The sequence below is a fragment of the Dama dama genome, chromosome 2 (genome assembly GCF_033118175.1).
Source record: "Dama dama isolate Ldn47 chromosome 2, ASM3311817v1, whole genome shotgun sequence".
NCBI classification, from domain to species: Eukaryota; Metazoa; Chordata; class Mammalia; order Artiodactyla; family Cervidae; genus Dama; species Dama dama.
The window spans coordinates 33,290,247-33,310,920 of NC_083682.1; the positions used below are offsets into that span (position 1 = coordinate 33,290,247).

The window sequence follows — 20,674 nt, forward strand, 5'->3', positions numbered from 1 at the left end:
TAAAGCCCTCAGCACAGAGCTGGCCACACTGTAAATACTCAAATATCAGAAGCCATTATTATTGATGTTAATAAGTATAAGGCATTCCAGAGCCATTTATAAACAGAGCGATGGGGTGGGGGTGGACATGATCAATAAAAACTAATTTCAGGCTATAAAACAGAAGGAATGAAGCCTTAAAAAAAAAAAAAAAAAACATGAAATAAGAGGGAGCTCCATTTGTTCAAAATTCCTTCATCCCTCAAAATCTTTGGGGCTTGCCTCCCAGTTTCAGTAAGACTCAGGAGGGGACTTTCAGGGTTGGAGAGGCACTCAGCGCCCTGCCTCCTAAAGCCATGTGCTCACCATCTGATCACAGATTCTTTCTTTAAAAAAAAAAAAAAAAAAAATGGAAGGGGAAGAAGTTAAAACACGCATACACAAACCAGTTGATTCAATAAGGACGTTTTGGTGAGTGTTCATTCCAGGATAATAAACCAAGCAAACGTCTGGCTGTGTTTAAAATCAACAAAACCAGCAGGAAAGGCAGAAAGAAGGGAATGGAGTGATCAGCTTGTTTTGAAAGCTGCCAACAGTGCTGCTTCAGCAGGGGCTGGTGCTGAGGGGCCCCCTGGAGAGGGGAAAGGAGACAAAGGCAGGTAGGACGGAAGCCGAGGACAGGAGTTGGAGGGGGGGGACCCCAGGCCTAATGGGCTGCAGATGTGGCCTGGGGCCTGCGGGAAGCTTCCTCCAGGACTCCAGGCCTCTCTGGGAGTAGTGGCCTAGGAGGCCGTGGCGGGGAGGGGTCAGTGCTAGAACCAAGACCTCCCAACCAGACCATAAATCTGATTTAATGGGCTACATGTAATGAGCAGTACGAAGCGCCAGCCTGTGCTCAGCTCTTTATGTGCATGCTTGCCCCCCGTTTCACAGGTGAGCAAACTGAGGCTGCGAGAGACACTTAGACCTTGCTCACAGTTACTCAGTGGTCGAGTCATCTGCCTCATTCTTCAACCCCAGCTCCTTAACACACAGCTGTCATCCGTCCGGCCTGGGCAGGGCGAGCCCCAGGGTATGTTACTGGCTGGTTGAGACCCGGGAAATGCAGGCTGGGAGGGAAAAGGTTCCAAATCCCCCAACGGTGAATTCAAATCCAACTGCTGTCTAGGACAAGCCGACCATAATGTCGTCGGATGAAAGGACTCTCGGCCCAGCTCCCGCATGCGATGGGGGCCCCCCCAGAGTGCCCGGCAGAGGCAGGCAGCGTGCAGCCCCCAGGGAGGCCCGGGCCCGGCCCCCGTACCGATGGTGCAGTGCTCGCCGTTCCAGCCCGGGCTGCACTCGCACTTGCCGTCGCGGCAGGTCCCATGCTCCGCACAGCGCGGGTGGCAGGCGCGCTGGTCGCAGGCCGCCCCCATCCAGCCGTCCTCGCAGCGGCACGTGCCCCCCACGCAGACGCCATGGCCCCCGCAGTCGGCAGCACAGATCTCTGCGGGGCGGGGAGGAGAGAAAACAGGCATTGAGCGAGTTTTTCTGGGGAACAAGGGTCACACTTGGCTCCCCTCCACCGGGCTCCGTGAGCTGTCAGGGTTCCGGAGGCTCGGGGCTAATCCCTGTGGACAAGGACCCCCTGAGAGAATAGTTCTCCCAGCAGAGGCCTGTCCCCAGCCCCCCGCCTCATCAAAACAGGATGGACTGTAGGCCTCTGCCCTCTTTGCTTTTCCCTGTGGCCAGCCTGTCCCCACTTTTGTGCCTGCTGCGTCCAAATGGGACCGGCCTTCAGAACAGATGTGAGGGAAAGTCAGATTTAATTAAAAACCAGTTATGTGTGAAAACAAAGTGAGGATGAGTCCCTGATCACCAAGTCAAGTGCTTGTGGGTTTGGCTGGGGTGTGTGAGGGGTCCGGGGCTTGCGTTTCACTCCAGCCTTGACTCTAATTGAGATGGGATGAAAGGGAGGTTGGCTCTCCCGCACCCCGTGGGGGTAACTCTGAGTGGCTGTTCTGGGCTTTTGCTGGGTTTATGCTTTGTCCTCTTGCTCATGGCTTCACCCCAACTCCAAGAGCCATCGAAATGGCCTCTCCCATTCAAACCAGTACTGGCTTGGGGGTGGGGGCACTTCACAGCCAGAGTGGAGTTGCCTAGCCCTTCACAAAGGCCTGACTGTGAGATGATGCAGAACACACACACGACCTAATTCACAAGCCCCCTGGGCTTGGGCCAGCGGCAGCTTCACGGTTACGCAGGCAGAGGCTGTGCAGGCTCTGAAAACAACTGCTTTTTAGGAAACCGGTTGAACAACTGGGGCCCTTGGTGCTCTTGGCCAGGGCTGCGATGGAGACCCTGATTTGATTCTGTGCCTTGTGGCCCAATGTTCTTCAAAAGAAAATCCCACCTTTAATTTCTTTCAAATTAGACTGACTGACACCGCATCAAGTTGCATTTGCCCATTACCCCTTCCAACCTGTATTCTGGATATCAAAGTTACTAACAGTATAACTACTTTTGAAAAAGGAAAGAAAATAAAATTAGATCTCAGAGGCTTAGAACTTTCATCTTAATCTACAAGGCAATGGCTAAAATGTTCAAGTGAAAAGGAGAGTGAAAAAGCTGGCTTAAAACTCAACATTCAAAAAACGAAGATCATGGCATCTGGTCCCATCACTTCATGGCAAATAGATGGGGAAACAATGGAAACAGTGAGAGACTTTATATTCTTGGGCTTCAAAATCACTGCAGATGGTGACTACAGTCATGAAATTAAAAGATGCTTGAGCCTTGGAAGAAAAGTTATGACCTAGACAGCATATTAAAAAGCAGAGACATTACTGATAAAGGTCCATCTAGTCAAAGCTATGGATTTTTCAGTAGTCATGTGTGGATGTGAGAGTTGGACCATAAAGAAAGCTGAGCACTGAAGAACTGATGCTTTTGAACTGTGGTATTGGAGAAGACTCTTGAGAGTCCTTTGGACTGCAAGAAGATCAAGCCAGTCTATCCTAAAGGAAATCAGTCTGAATATTCACTGGAAGGACTGATGTTGAAGCTGAAACTCTAATACTTTGGCCACCTGATGTGAAGAACTGTCTCACTGGAAAAGACCCTTATGCTGGGAAAGACTGAAGGCAGGAGGAGAAGGGGACGACAGAGGATGAGATGGTTGAATGCCATCACTGACTTGATGGACATGAGTTTGAGCAAGCTCTGGGAGTCGGTGATAGACAGGGAGGCCTGGCGTGCTGCAGTCCATGGGGTCGCAGAGAGTTGGACACAACTGAGTGACTGAACTGAACTGTAAAATGTTCAAGAGTTAAAAAAAAGAAAACAATAGTAAGAGTGTCAGTCTGTGGGGTGTTCCTATGCCTGACATCTTGCCCAGCAAACTAGCTGGACAGGGAGGGAGTGCCTATGGTACCACACCAGGTTTCTCGGCTACGCAGAGGACAGAGGCTGCTGGAAAATGTGAGGAAAGAGACCTGACCGGGAGCCAGGGGATTTGGTCTCTATGCCAGGTTCAGGAGCAGAAGCTTTGTGACCCTGGTCAGGTTCCTTGACTTTGCTGGTGATGCTGCCTCTCAGCATTTCTACTGCCCATCAGGGCCAGTAGAAGTAGACAATGGAAGGTGGTGTGGCAAGATCACTAACTCGAGAAAGATTTCTCAGGACAGTGATGGATGTCACTGGATGTCTAAGGACCGGGTTTGCAAGGTTCATGCCTGCTCAGCCACTGATGTACTGTGTGACCTTGGGGAGGTCAGCTGCCCTGTCTGGGTGTCAGCTTCCTCATTGACTGCAGGGGGAACCAGATGGCAACCGAGACTGTGGGAGTCTCTGATGTAAACATCCTCCATGTTACACAGCATCATCCATCCCCAGGGCTGGGACCCCTCCTCCTCTGAGAAGTCTCCCACGATTCACCCTGCAGTGGTTGTCTTGCTCTGTGCCTTTCCAGATGACATGGTAGACTGCTCTCCCATTTCTGTGTGTGTCACTGTCGGATGCAGGACACCCTGAGGCTGGATGAATTCTTCTGATCGCCTCTAGGCCTGATACCCAGGATAGTTCTTGGCACAGAAAGACCCTTAATTAAGGTTTGTTGGCTAACAAATCCATGCATGCCTGTGGTTACTGGTGCCAAAGAATTTAAAACAGTTCAGGTACACCCTGCTCAGCCTGGCTGACAGTTAGTCCAGGCCTGTCTGTCTGCTGTGAAAACTCCCCGAGTGAGGGCGCGGCCGTGGAGCAGTGTCAGACAGCCAGCAGCCCTCGGGGAAGGGGGCTTTCTCAAGGTCTTCTTCAAGCTTCTTTCTCTTCTTGCTCCCACAGACAGCGTGTTGGACTTCCCTCAAGATGAAGACCGACAGTCTCGGGTCCCTGGGTCTCCCCGTGTCTCGAGTCTGAAATTTCAATCCCTACGGCACAGCACTGCAAGGACATCCACCCAGGTGCCTCCGGAGGCGGGCCTGCACTCAGGGCTGGCAGAGACCTCCACCTGAGAGCTTGAGGGTAGGTCAGCTTAGTCTTCATTTGGGTTTACTCAGCGCATTTTCCAGGTGGCAGTTTATGGTGTGAAAGTAAACTGCAAACAACGCTTCTATTCATTGAGGTGTGAGCCTGGAGAGGGACAGGCTGTATGGGCCAAGGCCTTGGTGTTAGGGGCCGTGGGGCACTTGGGGTTCATAGTCTTGGTGTTGGGGGTCGAGAGGCACTTGGAGGTCACAGGGTTGAGAGAAAGGAGGCAGGTCTTCCCCAGCATTTGAGCGTCTCCTTTCAGGCCCTCACTACTGGGTAGTTCATTCTTTTACTAATTAACCTGGAGGCAGTGTGCATGAAAGAGCTAAAGACTTGGGATCAGGTATGACTCCAAAGCTTGGTTCTGCCCATTGTAACCTTAGACAGCTGATTCAATTGCTCTGAGCTTTACTTCCTTCCTCTGCAAAATGGGAATGATGATAGCACCCACTTCAGAGGGGACACAGCCCTGATGTACAGTTTATCCTGATTCCTTTATTCTTCCAGTAACAGCCTGCCTGCTTTGTGCCAGAAACTGTGCCTGGTGCTAGGAACAGAGCTTGACAGGACACAGTCTCTGCCCCCAGGAGATCGTTGAGCAGACAAGGCACAAACTGATTGCTAAGATCATCTGAGTCATTTACAGCTGTTACTCACGTTGCCACCTTTCTGCTTATGTGCAATGAATAAAGAATCCTGGATCTTAGGATCAGACAGACTCGGGATCTGTTCTTGGCTTTGTCCCTTACTTGCTGGGTAATCTTCAAGGTGCCAGTTACACAATTCATTAAATCTCGATTTCATTTCTGTAAAATGAGGATAAATAATTCCCACTTCACCAACCTTAGAGGGCTGGTGTTAGATCAAATGAGGTAATGTGGGGGAAAGTCACTTCTGGCTTAATACCGTAACACTTCTATCAGGTTTTACAGTGTACAAAGCCCTCTTCGCGTACAGTTCCTCAATTAACTATCACAGCAATGCTTTGTGAACACCTGGCTATTCTCCTTCCAAAAGGTGAGGCTCCCGAGACCCAGAGAGCATAAGGGGATTTGACAAGGTGGAGCGTTCCTCTGGTCCTTTAGCCTCATTCTGACAATCCTCAGCACACTGCTGCAGGATGGACATTTCACAGATGTGGAGACTGAGACCCAGTTTGGACAGGGGCCGGCTCTCCTCCGAGCGCACCTTCTGGTTCTTCCAGAAGATGTGCCCCCCGTTTCTGGCCCTGTTGCTCATCCTTCGTTACTTTCAGGTCAGACCCTGGCTGTGTGTGAAATGCAGTGAGATTCTCTATGCAGAGTTTCCCCATCAGTCGGATGCACTTTTCTCCTCTGTAGACCGTAGGGGTGATCCTCCAAACAAAATGGTCAGTATCCATTTACCACCAGCTTACACAAGACATGCTGCCCTGGCACAAAGCTGAGGCTGCCTGGTTGCTGGGCATCCCTCCCTCAGTCCTTCTACAAGTTGGGCTGTGAGCTCTTGCACGTTTTAATGGAAGGGGCCTGAATGGGGTGACTTTGATGTTTATGGGGTGCTAGCTGATGGCAACACAACCTGTCAGGGCTGAGGTTCTCCTCTGAAGATGGGCTCCCTGCCTGAGTGCAGGAGACCCGCTGCCTCGTAGAGGGAGTGGAAACCTGAGACACTACTTTCTTATTCAGCCTCAAGAGGTAGGCCCATTGTTATGCTTTTATTTTCCTCAATTATTATTATTTTTTCTCCTTGAAATAAAAGGACCTGCTTTGCTTTTCCTTTTCTGGTTCTGCGTTGGCATTAAAGCAGATATAACCTCCCAGAGTGGTTGGTGCAAACCAAACAGAATGATGCGAAAGAATCTGCTTTGACGTCTCCTGCACCTTTTACATAATGTAAGTGGCACTCTGTGAACTTCCGGTCAGAGCTCCTAAATCTCAGGTTTCCTCGGTTGTAAACTGTGGATGTCACTGACTACTGCAGAGACTTGTTTGCTGAATTTCTTTGCTCCCAGCAGGCACTGGGGATCCAATGGTGTGCATGACAGACACGGCTCTTTTTCCTGACTCTAAGAAGAGACATCCTAGCATGGCAGATGAATGGAACCTAATGAAATTAAATGAGTTAAGATGAATGGAAGTGAAGCTTCTAGCATGGAGCCTGGCACACAGTCAGGATATAAGCTGCACACACATATTCATATAAGAAAGGAAACGGGGTGTGGTGGCAATGGGGTTCAGATGTGAATTCTGACTTATGTAACATATCTGACACAAGCAAGCATTTGATAAAGGCTAGGTGACAATCACATGATTAACATCAGTACTTTCTGACTAAATGCTGGAAGACTGGGGCCTGGGTGGAATCATTTGATGTACTATAGAGTACACAATCCACAGAGTAGACTTGGATTCAGACTTCGACTGCCCAGTGTCCTTGGGTTCTTGTGGAGTCCTTGGGAGAATTACTTAATCTCTCTGCATCATACTTCTCCAAAATGGGGAGAGTAGTGGTGATAACGGAAGGAAAGGGCAAATGTGTAACTGTGTTATGAAATATGCTCTGTAAAACTGCGCTATGTACATTCTGTTATGTACACAACTGATTGAGAGGACATAAGGCATCCTGTTTTTCCAGTAGTCATGTACAGATGTGAAAGTTGGGCCATAAAGAAGGCTGAGTGCTGAAGAATTGATGCTTTTGAATTGGGGTGCTGGAGAAGAGTCTTGAGAGTCCCTTGGACAGCGAGGCGATCAAACCAGTCCATCCTAAAGGAGATCAGTTCTGAATATTCATTGGAAGGACTGACGCTGAAGCCGAAGCTCTAATGCTTTGGCCACCTGATGTGAAGAGCCGACTCACTGGAAAAGACTCTGATGCTGGGAAAGACTGAAGGCAGGAGGAGAAGAGGGTGGCGGAGAATGAGATGGTTGGATACTGTCACTGACTCAATGGACAGGAATCTGAGTAAACTCTGGGAGGCCGTGAAGGACAGAGGAGCCTGGTGAGCTGAGTCCACAGGGTCGCAGACAGTCAGATATGACTTAGCAACTGAACAGCAACAACCAGACACCCAGTATCAGCGCAGCTCTGAGTCACCCGGAAGAGATGCACCTCCCTGAAGAGCAAACCAGTTTCTAGCAGGGGCCTCAAACTTCGGGTATGAAGTTACACAGCACAGTACCACCAGCCAAGACAAAACAGGCTTCAAAACTGTGTGTGTAGCCTCGGCTTCCTCTTGAAATCAGGTGGAAAGCCCTAACTGTCCTAAAGTTCTCCTTCCAGGTCTGTAAGGTTCTTGACTCAACTGTACAGGGCCTTGAGGACGAACCAGGTCAGGGCCAAGGACGCCTTAGCTCTTCTGCTGGGAAAAGCCACATCCAGAGCACTTCCCCCTCCCCACCCGCCCTGTGCACAACCTCACTGGCGTCTGTGTCTATCTTCTCTTTAGACTGGAAGCCTGCCTGCTCGCAGGCTCTAGCATTTTTTCAAATCTTGGGTCTCTGGCAGCAGGCACCAGACCTGGCACAGAATGTGCTTTCAATAAATATTTGTTGAAAGAACAGATGAATTAAAAAAAAAAAATCTCATGGAAGAGATGTTATATCAGTTGGCTCAACTCTGTCTCTACGCCATATTGTACCAAATTTACTTGGTTAAATATAGTCACGCAGGGGTTCAGTCTCCTTTGTATTTAACTGTCTTAGAAACTTTTCTTCTCCAACCTCCGACTGGAGCTCACAACCTTCAAAGTGTCTCAGTTCTTACACACTCCACTCACATCTTTCTTCACACCAATGCCCACACCCATCCCCCTTCTATGATGCAGAAGCAGGTGGACACATAATGAAGAGATGAAGAGGTTGGGGAAATATATATGGTTTGGCTGTTAGTTAACTGTGCTCCAAAGTGTATACATGAGGGAAAGGCTGCCCCAGGCTCCTCTCATTAAATGTTAATCCCCATATGAACCTGGACAAAGCCTGGGACCTATCACAGCTATGTTTTAATTTGTCTGGATTTACTTTACCATCCCCTTCATTAAAATAACTGGTAAGGGAAGCTGTGTCTTTCCTCTAAAGGAATAGACATATATAATTTTCCTATAAAATTTCTTCCACTTGGAAAGATGCTCAAAATTGACACAAGTGGGAGACAGAGGGGACCCCATGCAATGATCTGTGTGCTTTCTTCCTGAGCAAGAGACAGATGTAGGTGAAGCTGTCTTTAAAATCCCAGGGATGTGAAAGTTGAGCTGTGACCTCCCGGGAAGACTGTAATAAGTCTGTATTTGGCATTAAAAGGGATAATAGTGAGAACTGTTCTATTCTGCTTAGGATCTGAGGTTGTTAGAGTGATCTTAAGAAATTTTAATAAGCATTAAATAATTTTAAATGGCATCACTGACTCGATGGACATGAGTTTGAGCAAGCTCCGGGAGTTGGTGATGGACAGGGAGGCCTGGCGTGCTGCAGTCCATGGGGTTGCAATGAGGCGGACACGACTGAGCGACTGAACTGAACTAAATTTTAAATGGTTTCTACTAGGACTTTCTGTCGCATCACTAGCTCATCTGAGTTAGCGCACCATTTGGGGAATTCGTCTGAAATCCTGGTCCTTGAAAATTCCTTAGGAAATTTCTCATGAAGTCCTTGGATACTTTAAGTGTGTCCCTACACCAAACAGCATTTGGGGCAAATTACAGAACCACTGTTGATGGCACACAAATTTATATCTCACTAAATTCTCACAACATCCCTGCAGTTATATTTGTACTTCCTTATCATCACTGAGCAAACAGCTTGGAGAAATTAAGTGCCTTGATCAGAGGCACTTAGCTAGAATGAAAGGTGACTATGATTAACACAACTTTTTTGGTCTGTAAGCAGCAGGATCTGGTTTAGACAAAACCTCAGATGTAATGTAACATATGTCCTTATTAATTATGTATTATATCATCACCCCAGCTAGACTAGAGAATCTCTGAAATCAGAATCTGAGTCTCCTTTCTCACCCTGACTCAATGTTTATTGTGTTCAGTACTTTTCCTTTCGTTTGTCCCTTTATCTGTCTTTTCAACCTCCATTCATCTATCTGCCTGTCCATCAGCCCATCCATCTGTCCATCTACCCATCATCCAATCAGCTGTTCAGTCAACACGCCATCTAACTGCCCATTCATCTATCAATCTTCCATCCATCCATCCGTTCATCTATCCACCCATCCATCTGTCGTGTGACCTGGGCAAGTTACTTCAACTTTCTGTGCCTCGGCTTTCTCATCTGCAAAACAGCTTTTCATCACCAACATCTCAGGCTCATGTGGGGTTGGACGAACACCATGTAATGCGCCTAACGTCACACACACCTTTTGTAGAGGAGGAGGAGGAGTGTTAGTTGCTCTTCATGTCCGACTTTGCAACCCCGTGGACTGTAGCCCACCAGGCTCCTCTGTCCGTGGGATTCTCCAGGCAAGGATACTGGAGAGGACTGCCATTCCCTCCTCCAGGGGATCTTCCCGACCCAGGGATCGAACCCGGGTCTCCTGCATTACAGGCAGATTCTTCACCATCTGAGCTACAGGGAAGTTCTGAATATGGCAACTACTTTATGTTTACGTTCTAGAAGAGCCAGGGGAAGGGGGGTGGTTTGAAGATACTGGGGAAAGCAAGGGAAGGGTGTGAGCAACTGAGGTGCCTCTCAAGAACTGGAGAGGACTAGATGTGGGGCCTAATCAGGGGGTCAGGCTTCCAGGGCCTCGTGCCCTCGGGAGAGGTGAGTGGCAGAGACCTGTGCAGGGCACAGGCGAGGATGAGGAGAGAGCGTTAACCCATGGCCTGGGTATTCTCAGGGAAGGAGGAACCTCCACTGAGCAGGATGCTGATGGAGAGACGTGGACATCTGAAAGAGCCCCTCGGGGACTGAGCATGAGAACTTACAAAGTACAGGACGAACTGCAGCTGGAAGGACTCAGGAGAGGCTAAACGGTGTGAGCACTATGTGATTGGAGTTACGGTGCTCTGAGGCCCGGCCCTAAGATCAGCGACAGTGAGTAGCTGGGATAATCCTGGGTTTTGCAAGGTGGATGCGGAAGACAGGTGCAGACATGGGGAGCTGAGAGTGATGAAAGAACGCAGCTGGAGATGAAGGACTAAGGGGGAAATGGATGAGAAGGAGGGTGAGCCAGGAGATGCTGGGCAAGAAGTGGCTTGGACGTAGCCAGGGAATTGCCTTCGGTGGCGGGGCGGGGGGCACGGCTAGGGGTAAGAGAGAAAAAGAGGAGGAACACTTAGAAGGGCAGTTTTCATGGTCAGAGCATGAGAAGGCATCTTAGAGATCCTCTAACCATCCTGTGGACAACATGGGCCAAATGCAGGAAGTGCACAGTGAGATGTAGATTGGTACTTGAGTAAGAACTTGATGGCTGCCTTAGGAAATGCTCATGTAAGGGGCCAGCCAGCCAAATGGCTAAAAGAGGGGGTGGGCTCACCCCTCTGTGCCTCTGGACAGGCTGTTTTCATGGTCCAGGTGCTCCTTTCCCCCAGTCTTTACATGTTGAACTCTGGCTCCAATGCTACCTCTTCCTTGAAGCCACCTTCCAATTTCCCAACTGGAAGGGGCTTCATCTCCTGCCTTCCCAAAGCACTCTGTGCAAACCTTTCTTTATCAGGGTTGTTAGTCTACCTGTGTTGCCCCCAGAACCCTGCCATCATCAGATCAGTCTCTGCATCCCACAGTGAGTCTCATATAGAACATGTATCTTTAGACTGCATCCACCAGGTTCCAGTGCCCTGAGGCAGGGTACTCCATCTAACTATTCAAGGCCCTATGATTTTGCACAGGACAGAGGCCTTGATTTAGGCAAGCTGGATATAAAAGCCAGTCTGGTACTTCCCAGCCCCGGGAAACAAACACTGAACATAGCTGAGTCTTATTTTTGTCATTTCTAAAATGGCAGTAATGACAGAATCCGAAAATTGAAAATATATTGAGCATCTACTATAGGACAGGTACCCTTACATACTGGGGATTCAGAAATTGTATTAAATTACTTCTATCTTCAAGGAACTCAAGTCTATCTAGGTGTATAAATGGGCATAAAGTTGGCCACCATGCCTGGCACACAGTAGGCTAATTACAATTTAACTTTCTCTTCCACAGGCCAGAAACCCCTGCATTTTGAATGATTTGGCTCAAATATAGTGCTCTCTCTCCCTCCCTCCCTCCCCCACAAAATTGGGCAGATGGCTTTTGGGTCTCAGTGCAGGTTTCAGGAAGCAGCCAGAAGGGAGGGAGGCACAGGAAAAGGGCGTCTGACTCCTTCACAGTAATTAGTCTCTTTTTGACATTGAGGCCAAAGCCAAGTCACTCTCCTGTGCCTCTCACCCTCTGTCCCTGTTATGGCAGAGTCAGAGCTGCTCCAAGCTGCACCTCAGCTCCCCAGGTCTAGATGGCAGGAAGCTAATGAGCCTTGGAAACCACACGGCCTTTCACCTCACTCGGGGAGCTCGGAAAGCTTTCAAGCCAAGCAGAAAAGTGGATTCCAGTATGTCAGTGCAGAGCGGTCTCCAATCTATTCTCCCAGGACCAGAATTTCAAGCTTTGTGAAGCACCTGTCACAGGAAGTAGGAAGCCACCACTACTCATCCTAATTGGAGGGTATCTGGCTCCCTGATTAGGGGAGTTCAAAGCTAGCACAGGGGAAGGCCTTCAGACAGTCTGACTTAGCTGAAGGGTAACAAGCCAGGACTGAAGAAGTAGAGAAACCAAAAACGGTGACTGGGATGTGTATCTTTAGCTGGGGCTGAAACAATGCCCACGTAAAAGGGCCCACATAGGTAAACTGAGAGACATCTGGTGTTGAGACCTCCAGCCCTGACGCCCTTTGTGAAGGCCTGCCTCTTCATCCAGTCACATGCTCATTCATCTAACTGTGTCCTGATCACCCCCTCCTGGAGGTCCCCTGGGCACCTCCAACTGCATGCCAACATTAGAGAAAGCTAGCTAAAGCCAAACCTGACCATGTCGCAGATCTGCCTGAAATGTCCCAGTGGCTTCCACTGACAGATGAAATCTAAACTCTTTCCAGGCCATTCATGATCTGATGCCTGCCAACTTCCTCACTTCAGATTCCTCTCACTACTGCCACAAATATCCTAAGCTAAGCTACTCCAAGTTTCAGCTTCCCAGGTGGCTCAGTGGTAAAGAATCCGCCTGCCAATGCAGGAGACGCAGATTCAATCCCTGGGTTGGGAAGATCCCCTGGAGAAGGAAATGGCAACCCACTCCAGTATTCTTGCCTGGGAAGTCTGACGAACAGAGAAGCCTGGCGGGCTGCAGTCCACGGGGTCACAGGAGTCAGACATGATGTTGTGATAAAAGAGGAACAGCAAGCTACTCCAAACTGCTTCTCTTTCCTAGAAAAAGCCATGATCTGTCTCATCTATGTACCTGCTGCAAATCTTTGACTTCCACAATAGGCTGCCTCAAGGTGCCTGCATATCTTCCATCTCTGTCAACTCAAATTTAACCTCCATACCCACCTTAAATCTTACTTCCTCCAAGAAGCCACCCTGATCACCCCAGCTGAAAGCAACTGCTCTTTTCCTGAACCCCAGTAGTATCGCCAGGTCCACACTGGTCATGATCCAATTTATACAGTGTCACCAAATGAAGTGGTACCTTGTCGAACTGACACATGACCCTCAGACAGTATCAGTGTAAATCTTAAAAGAAAGTAGAAGGTGTTAAGTCACTCAGTCATGTTCAATTCTCTGCAACCCTATGACCTGTAGCCTGACAGTCTCCACGGCCATGGGATTTCCAGGCAAGAATACTAGAGTGGGTTGCCATTTCCTTCTTCAGGGCATCTTCCCGACCTAGAGATCAAACCCAGGTCTTCTACATGGCAGGCAGATTCTTTACCACCTGAGTCAACCTTGGTAATAGCCAATGGCAGAGTTATGCAGGGGATAAGCGTGGGCTCTGAACCCAGAGAAGGCTGGATATGAATCCTTTTTTTCTCTAGAGTGCCTTTGGGAAAAACCACTTAAGCTCCCTGAACCCTGGTTTCCAGAGGATAACACCGTCTGCAATGTCAGAGGCTTATGTATTTGTTGTTCAAATAAATCATGAAGCACATACATGGAGGAACTCTGTAAAATGTAAATAAAATTTCCATTCAAAGAATAGTCAATATTTTAAAATTACAAGTTGCCATATCAGCAGTTTGATTCAGGAAGACAGCCAGAGATTCTGTACAAGGTTATCAGCTTGGGCATCCAAACAGAAACCTGATTCTGAAGCCCAATTTCAGGAGGGCTTATATTTGCACATTGAAGAGCTCCAATTATGAACGAAAACATTCCGCTGCTGTTGTGGAAAATTCTCCTAAATTACTAAGCTGCCAGCTTCCGGTTTATCAACCTTTACCTCGGGCAGTATTTAGTAGCACGCCTGTTTGGGCCCAATTTCCCACTCAGGTTAAATTTTAGGAACTGACCATCTCCTTGTGTCTAAGCATCCACGCTACTTCCCAGACAACTGGTGGGTTCTCCTCTGCCTCCTTCCAATGTACCCTCTTCTGTCTCTGCTTCATTGTCAGTCTCTCGAATATTTACTATTCTAAAGTTCAATTTTAGGCTGTTACTTGCTGTTGGGAAGGGGCATGGGAAATGTCAAGTCTCAATGGACATGATTCCTTGGGTGAAATTCTAACCCTGGGTTTCCCCTCCTGTAACATACCTATACAGAAATAGCCCAGCTTGATCATTTCCTTTTGATGTTTAATTGGATGTTGGTGCTGTGCTTTCTGGGCTGAGAAGCTAATGCTTCTTAGAGAGGGAACAATTCCTGCTACATAAATGAGACTTGTAACAGGGGAGAATGCTCAACACTGAATCTAATTTTCTCTCCCATCCATGAACAGAAGACAATTTCTCTGGCATTACAGCATTTCACTCAGTCTTTCCATCATTAATAAGAATTAAATTCTGTTCCCTCAAATCTAAACGTAATTATAGTTTGCTTCGTAAATAAAATTGAATTACCTTTTTCAAAATTTAGCACTAATGCAACTGCTATGTTTAGAGCTTTATTTTTTAACTCTGCTGCTACTTTCAGCTTATTTTTTTAAGCATTGGGCTTATTTTGCTGTTGACTGTGAGTTAATTTGGTAACAGCTTTTCTGTTCTGTATCTATCTGGTCATTATTGTTATTAATTATGCTTTCTGATTTGCTTTTCTTTTTGGTAGGGGAGGACAGTATTAGAGAAGAAATTTGAAACTCAGAGGCTCTGAGTGAATTCTAGAAAGTCCCTGTGAGTTGAGGTAGGACCTAGGCTAAGTTGCACTGACAAGAGTTTGAGAAAGAGTCTCGATGTAGAGTCTGCAAGGAAAATCTTCACTGTGAACTGAAACATTTTCAAACTGAGATTTACAGCAGGACATTCAGTAACTTCATGACTGGGACCCTGCCTCCCTCTCTGGCCTCACTTCACCATCTACCCCCAGGGCTCCAGTCAGATGAGGAAGGACCACTCTGTACTTCCGCACATGCTGTTCCCTCTGCCTGGACAGGCCTCCTCTCCTTTGCCACCAGGAGCCCGCTTCGGTCCCCTCTACCGTCTGGCTGACAAGTGTCCGTCTTGGGGAGGACCCTCCCAGGTTCCTCCCTGGCCCCCTTGTGGCTGAGCGCATATGCCCGCCCTTGTGCACGCCAACCCCACCGCACACATGTCAGTCAGAGGTCTTAATGCCATGTGACTAGGTACTGCCTCCTGAACGGCCTGAGGAAGGCTGAGCCTTGATGCCGAGGCCCAGCACCAGTGCAGGACCTGAGGAGTGCAGATCCGTGAGGCCAGCACACGGGGAGGCCAGGAAGGACCGTGAGTGGACGGAGTGGACATGTGTGCCTGCCAGCAGCTGGCATCCATCCGGAGCCGTGCTGGGATGCTCTGCGGAGGCTGTGCTGCTCTCTCGGCCCAGCCCCTGAGCAGAGGCCGATGCTAACACCCTGGTGACCTTGTGCTGGGGTTTGGGGATAAATGTGTTGGCATCTTAGCGACTCCTCTTTTAGACTTGATGATCAGAGTGGGGCAGGGGCTGGGGGAAGCTGAGGGTAGACAGTTTCAGAAACCACAAGGAAACCAAGCTTCTGAGAAAGAAAGTGAGTTGTTCAAGGGCCTATAGACTCCATTTAAGGTTTGGCTCCAAACCTTCACCATATAAACTTCCCTCAGACTTCAACGGTTAGTGTCAAAGGACTATTTGGCTAATTTAGCTTTAATCATGCATTCTAAAATTATACATTAATACTTTATTTATTGAGCCCTGAGTGCCAGCCACCATGCCAAGCATTTTATAGATACAAATTAAAGCTAATTTGAAAAACAGCCCTGAAAGGCAGGTATCATTAGCCATATTCTTTGGATAAGCTGGATCTTAAAAATCTAGCTTGGTCCCACTCCAAATCCCATGCAATCCTTTCTGACTGCACATGCTACTGCCAAATCCATACCACTGAATCTCTAAAAGATCCCCACCTGTTATTCTATGAAGCTCAATTGCAATGAAATGATAAGAATCATAAACCACCAGCATGAGCATTTTACAATCCGAATCTCTGCCATGTACTGCTTCTATGAGCCAGCAACCCAAAGGAATAAAATGTAGCGAGAGGGCCCTCTCAAATAAAAGTCATTTATGGAAGACAAGATTGGAGCGAGCCCACAGAGCAGTGGAAATGAGGAATGAATTTATGAGGCTGAGGACTGAGATGACTGGGCTGGGGTGGCGGGGAAAGAAGACATGAGGGAGAGCCAGCGAAGGGGCAAGTGATGGGTTTAAGGGATCGAATCAGAAATGGTATTCTGGAAAATGCCGCAGAGCCTGAAATGTTCCTTAGGAGCTGTTAGGCTCTGAAACAAAGGCAGGCTTTTCCAGTTTTAAGGACCATCTCAAAAGAGGTTAAATTCCTCCCCTTTTCGAAAGCAGCTCTGAGCCAAGAGGCTGAAAAGCCAACTAAAGCATTTGGGGGTGGGATGGGGTAGGGAGGGAGTCTTTCTGCTCTGCGGGGCTGCTCACTGTACCCCTTTATGCAAAGCTGAGGAGGCATCCAGCCCTGCAGGGCCACTCCCTGGGGAAGAGGGCTGGAAGGAGGTGAGACGATGCCATTCTTGTCCAGAAGGGGTTCTGCCTGGCTGGCCCTGCACACGAGTGAGATGAATGTGAGCTAGGTCTGGAAAGTGAGAAGGGGCCCAGGGACTTGGTTTCAGCCTTGCCGAGTGTAATGTGTGTGTGAGGCGGGTGCGGGCGGTGGGGTGGAGCGCTCGTCGAAGGGATTAGACTGGCTGGCTGGTAGTGTGCTGGGATCTCCTTGGGCAGAGACTTTAGAGGAAACCCCTCACTCTTTGATGATTCCCTGCATGAGTCACTCATTCAGCAATCACCAGAACCTACTGGCTGTCAGGCTGTGCACGAGGGAGAACGACAGACCCTGCCTTCACGGGGCTCACAGTTTGGCAAGAGAGAGGCGCATGTGTAATACATCTCTCAGCACACAGAACAGCTTACGAGAGGCCTTGCAGCCGGATCTGGGTTGAATCTGTACTGTACCACTTACAAATGAGGGGGTGCTGGTAAGGAATTTAACTCAGTTCTGAGCTTCAGGTTCCTGATCCGGAAAATGGAACTAGTAATACTGACATCAGAGGGTTCTTATGAACCTTCACTAAGATCATGGTTGAAAAGCACTTAATTCAGTAGCTGGTACATGGTGAGCATTAACAAACCAATGACTCTTTAATTAATGCTTCATCCTGTGGCTTCTCCGGGGAAAAGACAAGATTAATGGCAAAGAAACCTCTTTGGATAGAAACAAGGCTTGACATAAGAGCTGAGGGCTTAGAAACAGAGGACCGACACTTAACTCAAACTCTGCCACGGATTAGCTGAGTCACTCTGAGCAAGTCATCTCCTCTCTCCAGCTCTTTCCCATTTGTAAAACAACAGCAGTAGCAGTCATCATCACCATTATCATCACTAACCTCATCATGACCATCCTCATCATCACCATCACCACCATCACAACCACTGCCATAACCACCAACACCTCCATCAACACCATCATCACCATCACCAGCATCACAACCATCATGACAACCGTTCCCAAAGACTGAGGCAGTGAAGTCCCACTGGGCCCAGAGTTGACGACCGAGGTGTGTTGGGGGTAGGGGCTGGGACATATAACTTGTGCTCTTCCAGGCCACAGGGATCTATTTAAACAGTTATCTTATATGGCTTGTCAGGAGGGAAGACCACACCAATGAGGCAGGATTTAAGGAGGAATTTCTGAGGTGAAATGGCAAGCCAAGCTGCTGAGAACCCAGGGGCCTGAGTAAACACTTGTATAAAATCTGACTTCACTGTTTCCACAAACCTAACTGAAGTACTGGGAAACTCGTCAGCTCACATTGCATTGCAGGCTGGTTGCTGAGTGCAGGGCGTGTTGATTTAAGCTGCTTTCATTAAATCCTGTTCTCTGTGCCAAACGGGCAAGACACTCATCTCAGGCAAGAGATGGGTTCTCCTTCCTCGGGGGGCCAGACAGTGGGGGCTCATTTCCGCCAGCCCCACCACCTAGAGCCAGGCCTACAGCCCGTGGCTCCTAACGGAAGGGCTGTGGGCAGTGCCTGTGCTGGCCCTGCCGTGCCCGAAGCAAAGAACACAAATGGTGGGACTTGAGCTACCCTTGTCGGGGGTCCGATTTGTGCCAACCACGTGCTAACCATTTGCCTTGGGTTTTCTCACTGAGGCTGTACAATAAGCTCATAGGTAATTTACCTAAAAGGAGACGTAGTGTCAGGGAGGTGACGCCACTTGCTGAAGCCACTCAACTGGTGGGGAGCAGGTCCCTCAGTGCCTGTTCACGGCCCTGTGGCCAACTCTCTGAGCACAGCAAAGACAGTCCCTCGGTTACAGGGCATCTGCTCAGTGAGGCCTGCCCTGCTTAGTTTCAGGGCCCAAACTCCATCGTTTTCAAACAGCTTCCCCTCGGTGAAAGTGCTGTTGGAAGGGAGGGAGGCGGAGGGTGAAGTGTTCCCTTCTGCAGGCACTGTTCCTGTGCACACTAATTAAGTGCAGTGCGCAACTTAATCCCCACATGACCCTCCGAGGCAGGTACTGCTACTATCTCCATTTTTTATAAGGGAACGACAGTCAAGTCTGTTTCCAGCGGTCCACTGGTTAAGACTGTACTTCCAATGTAGCAGGTGCCGGTTTGATCCCTGGTCAGGGAAAGAAGATCCTTCATGCTGCACAGTGTGGCCAAAAAAAAAAAAAAAAAAGGAAAGTCAAGTCCCTTGCTAATGCTAAGGTGACGCAGTTAGCATGTGCAGAGGCAGGATGGAGCCCAGACAGGTATGGTTGGGACAACCGCCAACGCCAATTTCACTAGCCTTCAAACTAGCTTCTGCTGGGAAGTGATAGCCAAAGAGAAGTGGCAGCCGTGGGAAGCAGTGCAGGGCTCTGGGCAGCAGGGCCAGGCTGGGCTTGGCCTCCCAGCTCCCGCAAACACAGGGCACCTCATGTAAGTCGCTGAGCCTCAAGGTGAGGGTGGGGACCATACCATACCTGTTACTCTGCCTCACCAGCTATTGCTGCTTCTCTATGTGTGTATGTTACGTTTGTGTGTGTGTGAAAAAGAGAAAGACAGAGTGATCTTTGTATGCTGTGAAGCATTCAACAAACAAATTGTTATCACTACTGCAAGGGGACAGAGGAAATCTGAAGTCCTCTTCTAAATCTCCAGCCTCGTGGCAGTCATGACACTGTTTTAGTCAGCTATAGGTCAGAGATTTAAAAACTATAATCCACGTTTCTGAAAGGGCACATTTCATCTTGCCTCTCTCAAATGTCTCCATTAATGTCGAGGGCTCTCACCAATGCGTGTTTTAATCATACCCGTAACATAGCTAACCTTAACTGAGCCAATATCATGGGCTGAGTAGCGTGCTAAGTGCTTGTATGCATTATCTTAAATAATCCTCTGAGTAATGATTTCCCAGATACTAACCCCATGAGGTAGGTACTCTCGTTATCATCATTTTACAGCTTGCAGGGGTGAAGCCACCTGCCCAAAGTTACAACTAGTAAATAGCAGGGCTGGCGTTTGAACTCATGGCCGTCAGACTAGGGGACTCATCTTAGCACTTGGAGCTCCATGCCTCAGACTGGAGGCCATGTGCTTGATACCAGCTGTGGAGAGCAGGAGGCAGAGTTTAGGAAGATGGGCCCTCACAGCTCTATTCAAGTCCCTTTCAATGGGATCTTCTCTCTCCCTCTAAGGGGCCAACAAAAAGAATCCTTAGTGATCTCACTCAAAGTTAAACCTGCCTCCATCAGAAGCTGTGGAGTTTCATCGGGGATTAACAGTGCACGGACAGTTATATTTCTATCATAAATTAGCTTTGTGGCCACATAATGAAAAATACAACCCAGAGTAGCTATAAGAGGAACATTCATTACATTGCTATAAACAGAGCTATATAAAAAGAATTATTCCTAAGACTTCATGCATCTGCATTTGTGATGTCTTTACACAAGCTTTGCAAACAAAGTCCAAATTAGACCGCATGTGTGTGTGTGCCTGCGAGCATGCTTAAGTTGCTTCAGTTGTGTCTGACGCTTTGTGACCCTATGGACTATAGCCTGACAGGCTCCACTGTCCATGGGATTCTCCAGTCAAGAATACCAGAGTGGGCTGCCATTTCCTCCTCTAGGGCATCTTCCTGACCCAGGGATGGAACTCGCAACTCCTGTGGCTCCTGGACTGGCAGGTGAATTCTTTATCACTGAGCCACCTGGGAAGCCCCTGAGATTGCATTTTAAACATCAATTCTCCATTCAGTGGGGAAAGGTAACTCCAAGTATCCCAAAGGCACGAATGCTGCACTGGATCTCATCTTTACAAAGGTGTCAACCATCTTCCCTGACCACTACCAAAACTATTAGTACACAAGATGATGAGCTGATCTGAGCTTCACTTTGTTTAAACACTGTGGTGTGGTGGGGAAGGTGATTTAGGGTGAAGAAACATGGATGGCTATCACTTTTTAGCTATGTGTCCTTGGGCAAGATTACTTAGAAATTCTCTAGGCCTGCTCTTCTTTATTAATTGATGGCTCTTCATCTGTTTGTTTGCTCCG

At 48.4% G+C, this 20,674-nt stretch overlaps 1 protein-coding gene across 1 annotated transcript in view; it reads right to left on the reverse strand.

Moving 5' to 3' along the window:
• The window catches only part of TENM4 (teneurin transmembrane protein 4), a 759,511-nt gene that overhangs the window by 129,037 nt on the left and 609,800 nt on the right, over positions 1 to 20,674 (reverse strand). The window contains exon 16 of the mRNA XM_061168374.1: positions 1,283 to 1,468. Within this exon, the coding sequence (XP_061024357.1) occupies positions 1,283 to 1,468 (186 nt within the window). The remainder of the gene's footprint in view (positions 1 to 1,282; positions 1,469 to 20,674) is intronic.